General features: G+C 36.4%; 3 protein-coding genes across 6 annotated transcripts; 1 reads left to right on the top strand and 2 right to left on the bottom strand.

Annotated features, from left to right (window-relative positions):
• Nucleotides 1-37: 37 nt before the first annotated feature.
• Nucleotides 38-1,853, top strand: LOC122017791 (60S ribosomal protein L14-1-like). The gene is made up of 5 exons (XM_042575482.1): nucleotides 38-154; nucleotides 280-381; nucleotides 1,161-1,290; nucleotides 1,374-1,486; nucleotides 1,594-1,853. Exons 1-5 carry the CDS (start codon nucleotides 152-154, stop codon nucleotides 1,648-1,650), a joined length of 405 nt encoding a protein of 134 aa, XP_042431416.1. The 5' UTR covers nucleotides 38-151; the 3' UTR covers nucleotides 1,651-1,853.
• An 859-nt stretch (nucleotides 1,854-2,712) lies between these two features.
• On the bottom strand, nucleotides 2,713-5,642 carry LOC122017891 (putative pentatricopeptide repeat-containing protein At3g23330). Of its 2 annotated transcripts, XM_042575604.1 has the most exons (4): nucleotides 3,423-5,642; nucleotides 3,219-3,348; nucleotides 3,085-3,126; nucleotides 2,713-3,000 (listed from the first exon to the last, which is right to left on the bottom strand). In XM_042575604.1, the coding sequence occupies exon 1, from the start codon at nucleotides 5,610-5,612 to the stop codon at nucleotides 3,489-3,491; it is 2,124 nt and encodes a 707-aa protein (XP_042431538.1). In that variant the 5' UTR covers nucleotides 5,613-5,642; the 3' UTR covers nucleotides 2,713-3,000; nucleotides 3,085-3,126; nucleotides 3,219-3,348; nucleotides 3,423-3,488. The 2 variants fall into 2 exon arrangements, with proteins under 2 accessions (XP_042431538.1, XP_042431537.1); XM_042575603.1 differs by having other exon boundaries at nucleotides 3,219-5,642.
• Nucleotides 5,643-7,003: 1,361 nt separating this feature from the next.
• Nucleotides 7,004-16,058, bottom strand: LOC122015800 (succinate--CoA ligase [ADP-forming] subunit beta, mitochondrial). 3 transcript variants are annotated; one of them, XM_042572838.1, is made up of 14 exons: nucleotides 15,925-16,058; nucleotides 15,665-15,768; nucleotides 15,210-15,320; nucleotides 13,084-13,195; nucleotides 12,167-12,231; nucleotides 11,356-11,433; nucleotides 9,227-9,301; nucleotides 8,926-9,078; nucleotides 8,689-8,823; nucleotides 8,337-8,501; nucleotides 7,897-8,019; nucleotides 7,604-7,675; nucleotides 7,437-7,514; nucleotides 7,004-7,367 (listed from the first exon to the last, which is right to left on the bottom strand). In XM_042572838.1, the coding sequence occupies exons 2-13, from the start codon at nucleotides 15,761-15,763 to the stop codon at nucleotides 7,437-7,439; spliced, it is 1,266 nt and encodes a 421-aa protein (XP_042428772.1). In that variant the 5' UTR covers nucleotides 15,764-15,768; nucleotides 15,925-16,058; the 3' UTR covers nucleotides 7,004-7,367. The 3 variants fall into 3 exon arrangements, with proteins under 3 accessions (XP_042428772.1, XP_042428771.1, XP_042428774.1); XM_042572837.1 differs by having other exon boundaries at nucleotides 7,004-7,364; XM_042572840.1 differs by having other exon boundaries at nucleotides 7,004-7,246.
• Nucleotides 16,059-17,499: the final 1,441 nt, after the last annotated feature.

The raw sequence follows: 17,499 nt of genomic DNA, 5'->3' as shown, positions 1-17,499 counted from the left end.
ACGGATACGAAGAGAAAACCCTAGATCAAACGGTCACGGGCCATCATCGAAGCGAGATGATGATATAAAAACCCTTCGAGACTTCTTGGCCCTTGCCTTGGCTCATACGGTTTCTCATTTGCGGCCGAACTGCTTCCTTCTCGCCGCCGAAATGGTGAAATTCCGCCTTGATTCTTTGGATTCCTGAACTGATGATCTCTTTTGTCGTTTTGATTCGAGGCATTTTGCTCTGTTCAAAATCTGATTTTTGTTTTTGTTTTCTGATGGGTATTCCTTCAGCCGTTCAAGCGATATGTGGAGATCGGCAGGGTTGCCCTTGTCAACTACGGGAAGGAGTACGGAAGGCTCGTCGTTATCGTCGATGTCATCGATCAGAACAGGGTACGTACCTTACTTTTTCTTGTTAATTTTCAATCTTGAATATGGTTTACTTGAGAAGATCGATCTGTCAGCGTAGCGTCTGTTTATGTACGTTTCGAAAAAGAAAACTTTTCTGGACAATTTTTTATATGTATGCAATTGACGCAGTAGTAGTTCAACTACAATGATTTCCTTACTATCACCCTGCTTGTGGAACATTAAGGTCAGTTGGTTGATTTGTGATATAAAGATTATAAAATTAGTTTTATTCATCTTATTTGATAGATATTTTAACATTGTTTTATTCTTCCAATTGAGTTATGTTCCAGATCTCTTGTCAATTTTTATGGCACCGAAATTCTAATTTATGATATTTGTGACATCTTAGAGACCTGATTTTTTTTTCCCAGCGCATATCTGATTTTGCACGTTGTTGTTATCCAAAGCAATCTTCTACTTTGTTTCCAAATAAATGCCTTTTCTTTTAGCTCCTGATGTGAAATATCAGTAGAAATTTATGATTCCCCGCTGGAATATTTGTTGTGCCTGTTGCAATTTCTCCAAACTGCGAAAAGTTGTGTTGCCCTCTATCAGAAGGATGCCACTACTGTGTTGTTAAGAGGAAGTTTATCCAGCATCAAATCTTTGCTTGCTACAAATTTAGTGGCATAATATTTTTAAGCACCAAAATCAACTGACTGTGCTGATATATATATATCTATATATATTTTGTCAAATTTGTTGTGTTCTTTGCAAAGCGTATTATTGATGATCTTTGTTAATTCTGTCACAAATTTTAGGCTTTGGTCGACGCACCTGATATGATTCGTGGCCAAATTAACTTCAAGAGGCTTTCTCTTACTGATATAAAGATTGACATACCACGTGTTCCTAAGAAGAAGACCCTTATCGAAGCCATGGAAACTGCAGGTACCATACTTGATATTGTCTGTCGAATAGGGACTAAAGACTTGACATGTATTATGCATTCATGAGCTAAAATGCTACTGCAGATGTGAAGAATAAATGGGAGAAGAGCTCATGGGGCAGGAAGCTTATCGTGCAGAAGAGGAGAGCTGCGCTGAATGACTTCGACCGGTACAAAGTCATGGTGGCCAAGATCAAGGTAGAGACGACATTCTTCAAAATATTAATTTACTCTTTATTTTCATGATCTTAGTTAATTGCGAGGATTCTTTGTTTGATCATTGTCTTGTTCATATATTTCCCCAGAGAGGACGTGCCATCAGAGAAAAATTGGCTAAACTAAAAAGGGAGAACCCAGCTTGAGCTTGAGAAGATTAGTCTGTCTGATCCAGCATAGGTGTTTAAGTCCTGTTGAAGTTAGGGGATACCATTTCCATGTTTTTCATAGAACTTGAATTTCTAGAGATATTTGGGCTTGAGATTTTGCTATTATCCTCGACTCGTCCACAATGATGGTCGTGAACTTTTGTTTACAAGTAAATTAAGTTGTTTGCATGTCTTTATTATTCTCGTTGTCTGTTATTCTTACACCTTAGAATTTATTTTCATATTTTTATTTTCTGAAAAAAGGTTATTCCCTATAATGTTTTTTTCCCCAATTAGTATTGGATTTCTAAACAATTTTTGTGCGATAATTTCACTAATTGGTATTCGATACTTACTGTAGTAATTTTGGAAATAAAAAACGAACTACTCTATCGAGTTACATGTATCACAGTCCATAGCTTAAGTCAGATCCATATTTCTCTTCTCCTTGAATCCTTAATTGGGGTCGAGTCAGCACAAGTTGTTCATATACTTGCATATCTATTGTGATTGTCCCATAATAGATGCATTACGTAGAAAGATAATGGGCAAGGAAATTGGGGGGAGAGAAGGAAAAAAGTTCATGGCACATTCACCAGCGAAGAAAGGGCCAAAGGTTTCTAGGAGATTTGAGTGTCGCTTACATTTGACAATATTGCAACTACTGAAATTTGTCGTTATTTACAATGTGCGAGACTTTAGCAATTAGGATACTGCCATTACATCACACCATCGCAAATGTTGTGAATATGTTTACGATGATAAATACCGTCACTCAATGTGTTGTTTTGTAGTTAGTTACTCATTGAGACCAAAGTCATAAAATTGATCTCTGTGTAGGACGAAATTCGAATGTCTAGGCAATCGTGACAAACAGCTCACATATTAGAGCAACTAAAACTATAGATAGTTAATGGAACAATCATGCACGAATTTGATCTTCAGATAATGCGATTGAATTATGGATTCATCTGCATCAGCTGCTCAAAAATAGATTTGAGGATTTTAGCCAATAAGAAGCTATGGATTCACCTGAACCAATCTGGAACTATGCTCCAATGAATAAGAACTAAGAAAGTATCACAAATCCATAAAACTTAATAGTTTTTAAGCAATCATTGAAAAAAGGACAAACCTGCAAAACGATTCTCTAAACCTTGAAGCCCAACACATGCATTTCCTTGTCATATTTCTTCATTTCCCCTGACAAATTCCTTATCTTCTATGGCGTGTATATCAACAAGAAAATAAACAAATCATAGAAACTTAACATTAATGCCATAAGAATGTATAAAGGGCGAAGGCAGAAGATCTTGATGTCGCAGAAATCTTGATTGTGCAGAAGATCTAGATGTCGCAGAAATCAAACAGGTATTAGGATGCAACCTAAATAGTTACAAATGCATATCTGAGAAAACTATCGTAACTTACCAAATTCAATGGATCACAGAGTATGTTCAGGGGCATGTAGATCTAAACAAGGACAGTGTCTTCTAGTTTCAGAAACTAACAGCTTTTCATAAAACAGAACTAAATCTCAAGGATGAAGAAAAGAGATAACTTACCAAAGAGTATCCGTGATTGCTTAATTCATGATCAGCCATCCTAAAACATCTAGTTGTCTCAATGAAAGGCAACAGTTTAGAACATAAGAGCAGATATCACCGCCTTTCCCCAATTCTTCAAATAGAAAATCTGAAGACTTTCAGCAGTTAGTTTCCACAAGCAACTAAAGGGGTGGAACATATCAAGTATTTCAGAACATGTACCAAATCTAATTTACGCCAATAACCACTAACTGTTTAATTCTCTTGGTGATTTTATCTTTGCTTTAGTTACCAATAATCCCCGCACGAACAATCCCCATCCTTGAAATGGTGGAAGCGGTTCAAATCCCTAACAACTATCTCCCTTCCAACAATCCTTGAGATATATTTTGTTGCGGTATGACAATCAACACATACTCGAAGGTTCTTTGTTACTCTAATGGTAGTTCCTGGAGGAGTTCTTATTATGCCAAATGCTATCGCAAGCCTTTCACTGTGACCGCATAGCATATGCCTCTTCTGCTCTTCTTCGACATCATGCAGCACATCCTCAGTGTTAGGTACATAACCATCACGTTTCATTAATTCCATTAAAACTTCTAATGCCTTTATTATCTCATTATACCATGGGTGAGATGTATCATGCGCCACAAATCCATGTAAATCATTTTGCACTTCGATCCAGCTACAAGCCGGTTGCTTCTTCATCCCCTTGTGTTTCATCGTCATTCTTACTTTGGTCGCTTCTTTCCATCTACCAGCAGCTGAATAAATATTTGACATGAGAACATGCGATCCCAAGTTTCTGGGCTCAATCTCAAAGATTTTTTGAGCTATTTTCTCAGCTAATTCGGCATTCTTATGAACCCTACAAGCTGCCAGCAAGGTAGACCAAACACTTGCTGTAGGTTTTATGTGCATGGTGGAAATAAAATCATAGGCTTCATCCAGCTTCCCAGCTCGACCAAGAAGGTCAGCAACAGCTGCATAATGCTCCAATCTGGGAGTGATCCTGTAATCCTTAGACATTCTATGGAAGTAATCCCAAGCCTCGTCGACTAAACCAGCATGGCTACAAGCAGTTAATACTGCCACAAATGCCACATGATTAGGCTTCACATTTTCCATCTCCATCTGCTGGAACAGTGATAGTGCTTTTTTTGCTGGTCCATGCAAGGCGTATCCCATAATCATTGCAGTCCATGAGACGATATCCGGAGATTGTATCCTGTCAAAGACTCGCCGAGCAATACGGTTATTTCCACATTTCACATACATATCAATAAGCGAGCTGGCTACGAAAGCATTCTTATCGAATCCACCTCGAATGACATAACCATGAAGCTGCTTTCCGAGATGCAATGTAGTCAAGTGAGCACAAGCAGGCATGATGCTTGAGAAAGTCACTGACATTGGCTTTATCTGAAGAATCAGCATCTTTCGGAACAATTTGAGCCCCTCATCAAACATGCCATTTTGTACTAGACCAGCTATAATCGAATTCCATGATATGGAATCAGGGTTGGGTAAATTATCGAACACACGGCATAAATATTCCACATTTGTGCAGTTGGCATACATGTCGATCAAGCTACTCCCGATGAACACGTCTGAATCAAATGCGTGCCTTATTGCAAAGCCATGAATCTCCATTCCCTTGTAATCATCAACATATTCAGCAAAGATTGGAAGAATGCTCGACAAAGTGAATGAATCAGGCTTCAGACCAGAGACGCCCATGTCCCTGACCATGGATAAAGCTTCAAAATACATTCCAACTTCCGCAGCCCCTGCAATCAAAGTGTTCCACGAGACGACATCTCGTTCAGGCATTTCGTCGAACACCTTTCTGACGCTTCCCAAACAGTCAAATTTTGGCAAGCATTTAGAAACACCAGCTGTGGTCGTCCGCGCGTGGTCGTCGGCATCATGGCATAATTTGCAGTACGTGTTCATGAGGGCATTGGAGGAGAAGAGGTCGGAGAGCCAACCGGAGCGAATCAAGAATCCGTGAAGGGTTTCAGCGAGGCGCGGGTCCCTAAGGGCGGCGGAGGACTTGAGTACGGAGGGGAGGAGGGCGTGGGGTAGGGGAGCACCGGAGGAGCGGAGGCGGGCGAAGACGGAGAGGGAGTGGTGGAAGAGGCCGCGGGCGGAGGAGCAGCGGATAACGGCAGCGTAGCAGGCGGGGGAGGGGGTGGGAGGAGAGGCGAAGGCGCGGAGGGCGTCGCCGACGAGGCCGAGGTAGGTGTAGAGGGAGAAGAGGAGAGGAGAGGGGCGCGGGTGGCACTTGAGGAGGAGGGCGTGGAGTTGCCGAGCGTGGGATCTGGTTTGGACGGCGTCGGAGGAGGAGGATGGAAGGAGGAGGAGGAGGGAGTCGAGGAGGGAAATGGAGTGGACGGCTGAGTGCTGCATTTTAGAGATGTCTGTCTGCGTTGCCCACGCTGATATGCAAAAACGAAGAGGCGGACGCTCTTTTTTTTTTTTCAAAATAAATCAAAAAACGATCTATAATATATTTTGGGCAAAAATGACGTCCATCGGTTGCTGCGTTTTTGTCACGTGGGCATTTCATTTTTTAATTAAAGGCAAATGAATTGGGCATTTGACCAGATAGAGACTAATTGCTGGTTTCTGTAATAATAATTTTTAACATTTTAATATTGTTTATTTAAATAATAATTTAATTAAAATAATATTTTAAATAGTAAAATAAATCATTAGGACTCCCTGATACATTTCAAATGAATGATAACTATGAAGCTAATTGTTAACTATGAAACTAATTGTTAGCTTCTAATGATTTTATATCATTTTAATTTAAAAATGAATGATAACTATCTAATATGTGTAGAAACTAATTGTTAGCTTTTAGTAATTTTATATCATTTTAATTTAAATAAATGAATGATAATTATCTAATATGTGCATAAGCTAATTGTTAGTTTCTAGTAATTTTATATCATTTTCATTTTTTAAATGTTAATTTGACAGGGATTTCAAGACATTCATTATATTTTAAATGAACATAATTCAATAATTTAATCATAATCGATTATGTATAAACTAACATATAATTTACAACTACTTGCTAAATTATACATATGTTATAGAAACTAACCAAAAACTTCTAAATCTAGGGATATTTTTAAGATAAAATATGAGAGGGATGTTTATTTAATTCTTTTTTTAAAAAGAGACCCTAATATGATATTTCATTTCTGTTACTTTGAGGGGTATCTATCCTATGTTGTTCAAGAACTTCTAAATTTATCCAAATAATCATAATTTTTAGTCACAATTATTATCATCGACTCCTTGATTTCATCCTCTTTAATCTGGTAATTTTAAAAATAAAATTGATAAAAGTTAAACTTGACCGTATCGATTATGAAAATACTCCTCAAAGAAATGCTACTTTAACATACAAACAATGGCATCCACTTGGTCAAATAAATTTAATTAAGTTCTTATGTCAATCTCTACAATCTAAGATGAAAATCAATCAAGAGGAGCACAACATTCTCAAAATATATCTGCTTTAGGATCTCTCTCCAAATCAAAATTGGACTTGATATCCATGGCCGACTTAATCCCTTGAAAACTTGATAGGCAAATATAACCAAATCTAGCTTAGATTTTTTTTTGAGTCATCCAATGTGAATATCATATCAAACCAAGCCTTCTAATAATATTTTCTCACCAACTCTACCCCTCAAGGATCTACAACCCATCCCTTTCGAAAATTTAGGTGATGAATGCATTAGAACTCACATCTCCTTGAATCATCCGATTAGACAAGTGTATACACCTAAATGGGTCCCTTCTTTTAGGAATTTTTGTTTACCAATAATAAAGAGAGTTTTAAACAGAAAATATTTGGAATTCAGATGTTTTGCTCATCTCTGAATCAGAAAAATATTAGTTCCCGAGAAAAAAGAAAAGAAAATTACAAACAGGAATGGAATTAGTTTTCCTGGATAAGAATCAGAAAAAATTCATTCTGCAATGCAGGAAACAGCCTGAGGCTCTGAACCGTGGAAACAGACCTGAATACCACGAGCAAAATGTCAAGAGTCATGGGTCACAAGAATACATTGTAGGCCAAGCTCTCAGAACTCAATCGAGTCAATTTATTTGTTGCAAGAGGATCCTTCTTCACCGACTCTGCTATATAGGTATACCGAGGTTTTCGTAAATAAGAATGAACGCATAGCTGACGAGAAGCAGATATATTACCTAATTCACAGTGGCTTTAACAGCTTTTTCAGCTGCATCATCCAAATCTTCTGCTGTGATCAATGTCATTCCACTATCCTGTGAATCAGTACAAATCTCTCATGTTTCCTTATTTTACTTCTACTGTATGCAAACAGGGGGAAAATAATATGGGAAACAACTAATACCTTGAGAATTCGCTTTCCTTGATCTACATTTGTGCCTTCTAAACGAACAACGACAGGTACTTTAAGTGAAACCTAAATAAGTAAAGTCTTAGGAATATCAGAACGATGAGTAAGACAAACAAACAAACAAACAAAAAAACAAGCACTAAAATCTTGAAGCTCTGGAAACTCCAAAAGAAACAAGACGTATTCATCATCTCAAGCTCTGGAAGCTCCAAAGTAAACATTCTACCAAGGTGCTTTGCAGCAATATAATAGACCCAAAAATGCAGAATGCAATGAAATCCACCAACCTGTTTGGCTGCATTGACAATTCCACTTGCTATCACATCGCATTTCATAATCCCTCCAAAGATATTTACCAAAATGGCCTTCACTTTATCATCAGATGTTAATATCTTGAATGCTTCAACCACCTGAGCAACAATTTATCTCAATTAACATTAGGAAAACAAACAAAAATTTGAGAATATAATCAAATAGTTGCGACAAGCAAGTGACATGAGACAGATATTAGACAAATAAGACAAGAAACTTCTACAAGCGTTTACTAAATAAGGATATGAAAAAGCAATAGAAGAATGAACAACACATGTTTACATGAGAATTCACACCTGGCCTTCTGATGCATTACCACCAACATCGAGAAAATTGGCAGGTGAACCACCATGCAGTTTTATTATGATTAAGCAATAGAAGAATGAACAACACATGTTTACATGAGAATTCACACCTGGCCTTCTGATGCATTACCACCAACATCGAGAAAATTGGCAGGTGTACCACCATGCAGTTTTATTATGTCCATTGTAGCCATCGCCAACCCAGCACCATTCACCATACATCCAATCTCTCCATCAAGACCAATATAGTTGAGATCTGCTTTGGCAGCAGCAACCTACAGAGCATAAGAATAAAGAATTAAAATCTAAGATTCAACCATCTTCAATTTTATCAGCAGCAAGGATGCAAGCACAGTAGAAAGTGTAACTCAAGGAATTTCACCTAGTATGAAATCCTACACTTGAAGTTGTAAATAATTCATGAGATGACCAAATTACAGCCAATAATAAATTTATTCAAACCTCTCTAGAGTCTTCTTGTGATGGATCCCGCAGTTCAAATATTTCCTTATGACGAAAAGAAGCATTGTCATCAAAGTTCAACTTTGCATCAGCAGCTACTAATTGTTTATCCGCAGTCTCAGCAATTGGATTTATCTAATCAAGGTCCTATAGTTTAGCATTCAGGAAATAGCAACAAAAAGGGAAATAGAGAACACTTAAAAATGCACTAGCAGAAAGGAAATTTGTCCAGCACACCTCTAATAACGTACAATCACATTCACAGAACAGTTGATAAAGTTTTTTCACTTGTTCTATTGACGCACTTCTATCAGCTACTGTAGGTGCCAGACCATCAACAACTTTAGCTGCATCTTCATCAGTGATTCCCTTGAAAACATCAATTGGGACCTTTGCATGGGAAGCATAAAATTAGATTCTGAAGCAAGAAATTTATCAACTTTTAAAGGAAAAATATAACTTTTTATTGTGATGAAAAGAACCCTTTGAGTACCATTAGAAAACAATCTTCCTGAATCAAGAAAAGTAGCAAAATCACCTTAATAATCATGTCAGGAAACTTTTCTGCTAGGTCTTCAATGCTAGTTCCACCCTTTTTACAGGCTATAATTATCTGGAAAATCATAAAAACTATTTAGATAAAGAAGTTTATTGCTGCAAAGTGATGTCAGTGTAAAGACTAAAGACTCTATGATCAATTATAACTAAGAGTAAATGTCCATTGAGATTCATGTAGCAGTTGAAGGATTTAAGCTTGTATTCAAACAACCTTGCAAACAATATAGGGATTAGGACCCACAACATATAAGCTATTACTTTGACTTTTAATCAATATATCTTATCAATGAAGAAAATATTTGTAATAACTAGCATAACAATTATTATGATTTTTTTTTTTTTGCTTTGGCTGCTAGAATTGGAGCAATATCACTGTCTAATCTCCATAGGCTAATTAACAATGTCGGTAAACAGTAGGAAGTATCGTCCTTTATTTTCCTAATAAAAACTGTGGCAATGTTATATTATTCAGTTCTGAGGAAGGACATATTGACCATATTTAGCAACAAATCATAGAACAGCAAACAAGTATTATAAACAAAACTACATCAGTCAGAAACCTGTCCTTCCTTTTCTTCCTCAGTCTCTCTCTTATGCTCTATCTACATGATTATGGAGTCACCACAACAGCCAGATAAAAAGCTTTAACAGCTCAAATTTGATTGAAAGCAGCCATAGCACCTTCAAAGCTAGAATAGCTAAGTATTTATCCCACTGCCTATTCTCTTATAAAAGGACACATCTCTACCTCTATATGAAGACTCCCACTTACATGCGAGTTGGTGGACTTGATAGGAAGCATTGTTTTAAACAATTGACTGACACAAACATTTGGACTGACTCAAAACCTCCTGTTTGCACTTTGAACTTGATTGGATGATCACTTATCCCAAATTATTGAAAGGATTTCTTTCAGAATGACAAAGAGAGATGAAATACAAAAAGAAGGGTAAGGATTAGTAAAAGAAAAGAAAATATGAAATGGTAACAGCATAACACAGACATCATATGACTGTACTGGGTGCCTGACACTGTTTAAGCGTTACACAACAACTACCCAGCGAGAAGGATTTTCCCATTAAAAACTTAATGGCCCATTACTCCAGTAATTACTAATACTGCCCAACACATAAATCATCTGTAAGGTAGGCAAACCCACACTATAAGGCCAATCGAATTATTCATATACCCCTAGAAATACAATCTTTTTGTTTTTTGATCAAAGGGAGGTTATCCCTCAACAAGCAAGGTGTTTCTGGGTTGCTAGCAAAGTAACCATCTGTAAGGTAGGCAAACCCACACTATAAGGCCAATCAAATTATTCATATACCCCTAGAAATACAATCTTTTTGTTTTTTGGTCAAAGGGAGGTTATCCCTCAACAAGCAAGGTGTTTCTGGGTTGCTAGCAAAGTAACCATCTGTAAGGTAGGCAAACCCACACAATAAGGCCAGTCGAATTATTCATATACCCCTAGAAATACAATCTTTTTGTTTTTTTGGTCAAAGGGCGACCAATAGGCCTATCTGTAACAAATCTTTAAAATTACTAACAATTAGAAAAAATGAAGTGATAGAAAAAAAAGGAAAACGACACAGGCCTTCTCATCTTCTCCTCACTACCAATTCTATTCTTATTATCAGCCACCTAAAATTTAACACAGCCCATTATGATTGAACCCGAACTTTCTTAATGCTAATAAGTATAGATTTGGCTTTTTTATTTAATGCAGATATTTGGGTTGGAAGTCCAACATGTCTATTCAACTTTTACACCATCCAAATCTAAATTCAGCTAGAACCAATTAGGATCCCATGACTCCATACAAATACCCCTAAAATGTTCTGAAATGAGAAAACAACTTCATATCATTCTACGCAAACAAAGAGTAACTATCCTAGAAAAAATCTAATACAAAATTTAGTAACCACTGATGTGATTTCTTGTTGTTATATTGAATAAAAATCAGTTCACGACTCTTATTAATTAAAAATGAATAGTATGATTCTACAAAATCTGTAACCTACTCCTAAAAACAGATATATTATTAACTATATATACAGATTTAAATTGAATTAAATAATCAAAGTTTCAACACTGAAAACATACTGGACCAGCAGTACTACGGTCAAGGGTGATAGCAAAGTACATCTCATTTACAAGGGATAGCTTCTCACAGAGGTAAACCTGCAAAAGAAGTAAATATATTACACTGGAAATCTTTGTAATAGCTGACAACACTAGCAGAAAAATGCTGATTGACTTCTAGTAAAGAACCTTATGATCACCAACTTAAATTTTAGGATGAAATGCATCAAAAGGAGAACTGAATATCATCAAGAACAATACTATTTCCGCAAAAACTCAGCCAGAATACATTTAATCCCACTAGAAGTTTGACGCCCTTCTTCAAGCTCAAATATAGTGGGAGAGTGACTCAATAGGGTCTATACTAAGACACAATGGCAATTCCCACTGTATAAAGAACAAGCTTTGATAGAATTTATCATGACGGAAACCAGCCAAATGAGAGGAGGCCAATTAACTTAATAAGAGTTGAACTATTTGAGCTGAAATGCCTAAGTTACAGTTGATGATAGTTCTGCCATCAAGGCATGCAACATAATTACACAATAATTTTCCCTTTGTGACTAAACTAGGTGCGTCATCTTCTCTTTGATTTTTTTTTTATGCAATTCAATCATTAGTTTCATTATATGTGAAATTTATTTGGCAAGGCAGTACATTTTTAGACTACACCTGATTGCAAAAATGTTTCAGTTGTCTAAACTAAAAAGCACTTGACAATGCAACAAACAAGACAAGATGATTATGAAAGTTGAGAATGATCACAAGGTAATTTAAACAATTTGTTTTCAACACATCACTTAGCTTTAAATGAATTAAATGAACTTCTAACCTTGCTCACAATCTTTCCTTGAGAACCAGTTTGCTTGGTAACAAGGATCTGGCCAAGCATTTTTTCTGCATGCAATATTTAGTTATAAAAAACATGCAAATATCTTATCCAAATATTTGAATGCCTACTTAACAAAAAGTATCCACAAATCTGATTCTTCAGAGTTACATTTCATAAAGCGTAAGAAATGAAATAATTAACACATGAAAAGAATAAAAAAAATTCAGAAACATGAAAGGACATATAAGTCCACCAACTCTCCCAAGCTTATTAGAGAATTTTTGAAACAGTCCCAGAAGTACTACATTTAAATAGTCAAACTAGTAGTCGACAGTAAATAAAGATAGAAAGCTTGTGAACTTTAACTGGTGCATCATTGAGCTATTATTGAAAAAAAGCCAAATATCAGTAACAGAACTATTCTTATACCTACTAAAAATACTTTATAAATGCACATAAATGATGCATGACGAGATGAGAAAAAGGGGTAGAGAGGTAAGATACAAAGGAGGAAGTTGATTATATAAGCAATTAAGCATTCAGATTTTAGACAGATGCTGCTTAAATTTTAAACCAATAAACTACCTGCTAGCGAAGACAACTCACCGCCAACAAAGCAAAATACTCCACAAATTTTCGAAATTGGTTATAAACTAATTAATCAAGCCACCACCACATCAGTAACATGTTATGAGAAAATGTTTAAGGCTTTATAAACATCACACTCACTCATTATATCCATAATACCACTTAGCAATCAGACTCCTGTTCCTGTATTGTTATACAAAATCAAATAAGAATGATGTATGCTTAACATCAATCTAGCTTGATTCTGCTCTTTCTAGAGTATCAATGCAAAATAAACATGTTAACTAAATGGCCATAATCTTTGAGCAAAAAAAAAATTTGTCAGTTACCAGCTATGCTTGGAACTTCTTCAGTTTTAACAATATGCACTCCACCCTTTAGTCCACTTTTAAAGGTCCCCAAACCTCTCCCGCCAGCAAGAATTTGACTTTTGACAACAACCTATGGAAAGGCCACAGAAGTTCAATTTTAAGTGTTGCATTCTTCAAGTCAGTCTGTAATTCTGTCTCTAATTGCAAAATGAGAAAATTGGGAATGCAAATGATTTAACAATAAAACAAAATCATTGAATCTACACCCGCAATATCTTACCTAGCAAAATCTCTTTCACCATATATATGATATTAAAAAATTCCAGCTAAAATACCATCTCATAATTTCATTCATGGGCATTTGATTTGTTGCATGAGTGACAGCAACCGATAACAGCCTGTTTGGAATGATATGGAATTCAATTCCTTTTAGAATTGGAATTGAATTCCATGCTTTGGAATGATTTTTTAGCTAAGAATTGATATGGAATTCAATTCCAATTCCATCAAACAAGGCAAAAGTAAATCACACCTCTTTATGTGTGATTTAGATAGGGAATTCAATTCTCCATATTATGTCCATTGTGCCCTCATTCTCTCTTCTTTGTAAAAAAAGAAAAGAAAAAAAAGAGAAGGATAAAATGGTAAAACATAAGAATTCCATAACTTAAGTTGCAATTCATTCCAAACATGAGAATTGAATTCAATTCCTTATGGAATTCAATTCATAATGGAATTCAATTCAATTCCATGACTTGAGTTATTTCCATACAGGGTGTAAGTGAATTTGTTTAGAAATTATAGCATAAAGTATCAGATAATGTCATCGTCACACCCAATGTTTGAAAAAGTGTCCTAGGTGGCTGCCTAGGTAAAATGAACCAGGGGTCACTTTGCCTAGGTGGTAGGCAGCACCTGGTAAGCGGACTATTTAAAAGTCAGTCTAGCTGGATCACCAAGGTAACCAAGGTGGACTGGTTTGGGAAGTCCAATCAGGTTTAGGATAAAAAAAGTGTTTTTCTTAAGTGATAGATTCATTTGTCAAGACTCAAGAGAGACTAACATTAACTATTCGTAGCTACACTTGGAATTTTCAGGGATAACAAGACTCCCTCTTCACATTAATTTTCTGGGCATGATCTCTTCTCTTCTCTAGATTTATTCTCCCTCTTCTCTTTTTTTTTTCTCCTCATATATTTCTCACATTTTTCAGAATTTATTCTCATCCCTAATTTTTTTCTCAAATTGGTGACTATTTTACTTCTCTTTTTACCACTATTCGCTTATTAAGTACAATGTGAAATATGATGTAGTTTGTTATTATTACATGTTCTTACAATGTGGAACATGATTAAGAATTTACAATTGCAAATTTGAGTATACAACATTTTTAATAATATTTTAATGATGACTACCTAGGCCCCTGCCTAGGCACTAATAGTGGAATGATCGCCTAGACGCCTACCACCTAAAACTGTCTTTTAATATCTTGGTCACACCATTTACTCCCTACTTCCAGATTTAGACAACAACAAGAAGTAAACTACTGGTTAATATTTTTTTGTTACTGTCATGTTTCAACCAACTAATCACTCTCACTAGTCGACTAAAAATAGTCGACTGACAATGAACAGAATATCCCGAAACAGATATTTCAGTGACATCACTGCCTTTTAAATTCTCTGTATTTGTTTCATGCTTTTTATTTCATACTAACCTCACAGACCCCAACACAAAGTGGATACCAATCAACTGATCACTCTCACTAGTCGACTAACTACATGAACATAGTGGACTGACATCTTGACCAGTCAATTGAAAATGAACAGGATGTCCAGAAACAAATATTTCAGTGACAAACTATTTTTCAATTCTATCTATTTTTGTTTCATGTTTTCTATTTCATGCTAACCTCACAGGACCCAACATAGTGGGTACCAAATGTATCTTAGAATTATTTTATTGGCAGATGAGAAGCAAGAGCACCAAAAGTGAATGGATGATCAACTGAAAATAAATGTGTGTGGATTTAAAGGAGACGGGGAAAATAATAATTGCAAGATCAACTGAAAATACTAATTTCAAAAAATAGCTTATAGTGATCATGTAGAAGTTAGTCTGCTTTGTCTTATTTATGAGCACACCTCTTTCTCGTTTGGGAAAACAGATTTGACAGCCTCCTTCACCTCTTCAATAGATGCAACAGCCACTCCCTTTGGCACATTTATCCCGTACTTGCTCATCAATTCCGCACCCTGTCACAAAAGCAAAAGGTTTTTTCTGTCGTCAACAGATTCAAATTCGTCGCAGCATTTGATCAATCGTGTAGAGACTGAAAAACGCTAGTAAAAGGATGAAACTATATAAATGGCCAATGCAACCTAATATATCCTATTAACAAACAAATACTTACTTTAAAAAAATAGATTTTTTCTTTTTTACAAAAGAAGAAAAAGAAACAATCTTGATTATCACACACGTAATACAAAGGATCAGGCTTTTCCCTCCATTTTTTCAGATCCGAAGCAAAATAAAAACAAACAAGACAAATCAATTGAAAGAAATAAGGGAATGACACGAGAATAATTAATCGAGGAACCTGGTACTCGTGGATGTTGAGCCGCCGCAGTTGCTGATTCTGCCATCTCCCAGCGATGGAAAGAGAACCAGCAATGAGCTTCCCTAGCGATCTCCTCATCCTTCCTGCCAAGTGGATCAAAGCACACCACAGATCGTCAAAAGAGGAGGTGAGACAGAAGACGGAACCGCAATAAACTATCCGTATCGCGATTCACTTTTACTGAACACGCAGTTGGAAGAATCGTGCGAGCGCGACGAAAACTAGAGGAGAAGACTTACAGGCTTCGCAGGAGCTTTCTTCTGGGCGGGATCGAGGGGAGGATGCGTCGCTGCGGCAGGACGATGCAACCAATAAGTAATTAGGTTTTCGTAGATACGTGTCTTTTAATTAATTAGGGATTTTTATAGTATGTGATTTTTACTAATATACCATGCTTAATTTATAATAATCTAGCCCCCAAGGCTATGGTGTAACGACAGGGTATTCAGGTTGTCACTCAAATATCCGTTCGAATCTCAGCTATGGTGAATTTATATAAATTTTTCCTCCAAATAAAAGATGCTGAGCTCCTAGGCTGCTCGCTGTGAGTATTTTTCGATTTACCCTAGTGGCCGGTGGAAAACTTCTATGAGACCGAACCGGTCACCCCAGACTCGATGTTACCTCAGTCTAGTTAATCATTTTTTTAATTTATAATAATCTACCGTAAGAAATATTTAATTATATCATCACTTTGTTATAATAATTATTAGGTGGCTTTGGGTAAAGAGCATAGGGAATTAGGTTCATTCCTGAATTTTCTTAGTTAATTCTCACTATTGGTGTAATTTTCCTAAATCAAGGTTGACCAGTTTGATTAAGCTTAAGTTGACTTGAGTTTGAGTCTTAATATTTGAGTTTTGATATTTAACAATATATGAATATTACATGTGCAATCATCCGTTTGGGGAAATTATTGGTGTAATATCCCTCTAGTCAATGTTTGACCAATTTGATATGAAAAAGAGTCAAGTGGGTCAAGGTTGACCAAATACTTGACTGGAAGTTCTAACTGAAGGTTAGGCAAGAGTAAAACCAATAGGATGGTTGGCAGAAGAAGAAGAATCGAGTAGGTTAAGGTTATTCGGATAATTGACTTGAAAGTCCTGGTTAGTGAAGTCAAATAATTGGAAGTTTCAGTGAGTGAAGTCGGGTAGATGGAAATCCTAGTGAGTGAAGTCAAGTGAAAAACTCTAGTAAATAAGGCTAGGTCAATGGAAAATCCTGGTGAGTGAAGTCAGACAAAAAGCCTTAGTGAATGAAGCTAGGCAAATGAAAGTCTTGGCGAGTGAAACCAGGTGAAAAGCCCTAGTAAGTGAAGCTATGCAGTGAGGAAGTCCTGGTTAGTGAAGTCAGACAGTTAAAAGTCCAAGTGAGTCAATGGTTGACTGAACACCTGGTGATTAGAAATCCAAATGGGTCAAGATTGATTGGACATTTGACACGAGGAGGTAAGTACAAGTGGGTCAAAGGATTGATTGGACACTTGACACAAGAAGAAAAGTCTAAGTAGGTCAAAGGATTGACCGGACACTTGGTACAAGGAGAAAAATTCAAAAGGATTTATCGGAGACTTGGTGAAGAAGTTCCAGCAGGTCAAGATTGATTGGATGCTATGCAAGGAAGAGTCTCAACAGATCACGGTTGATCGGATGTTGGGTAAGGAACCCTATAACTCAAGTTTAAGAGCTAGGGTTGCTGAATCACTTAAGATAAGCGATTCGCCAGGTTGTAATCAATTAGGGTAATCAATTACAACATGCTTAATCAATTAAGCTAGTTTTATGCGAGTGCATAGAGAGGTACCTAATCGA

This window comes from Zingiber officinale, chromosome 8B (assembly GCF_018446385.1).
Source record: "Zingiber officinale cultivar Zhangliang chromosome 8B, Zo_v1.1, whole genome shotgun sequence".
NCBI classification, from domain to species: Eukaryota; Viridiplantae; Streptophyta; class Magnoliopsida; order Zingiberales; family Zingiberaceae; genus Zingiber; species Zingiber officinale.
The sequence above is the reverse complement of the archived record's forward strand: the minus strand, read 5'-3'. Positions and strand labels throughout refer to the sequence as shown.

Bases quoted from the DNA above. Each gene is read 5' to 3' on its own strand.
- LOC122017791 (XM_042575482.1), top strand. The intron at 1,291-1,373 runs GTACCATACTTG...ATGCTACTGCAG, and splicing joins CGAAGCCATGGAAACTGCAG to ATGTGAAGAATAAATGGGAG. The intron at 1,487-1,593 runs GTAGAGACGACA...ATATTTCCCCAG, and splicing joins TCATGGTGGCCAAGATCAAG to AGAGGACGTGCCATCAGAGA.
- LOC122017891 (XM_042575603.1), bottom strand. From the start codon at position 5,612: ATGCAGCACTCAGCCGTCCACTCCATTTCCCTCCTCGACTCCCTCCTC.
- LOC122015800 (XM_042572838.1), bottom strand. From the start codon at position 15,763: ATGAGGAGATCGCTAGGGAAGCTCATTGCTGGTTCTCTTTCCATCGCT. The intron at 12,232-13,083 runs GTAACTGACAAA...TATTGCATGCAG, and splicing joins AGAAGTTCCAAGCATAGCTG to AAAAAATGCTTGGCCAGATC. The intron at 8,502-8,688 runs GTTTGAATAAAT...TATGCTCTGTAG, and splicing joins CACAAGAAGACTCTAGAGAG to GTTGCTGCTGCCAAAGCAGA.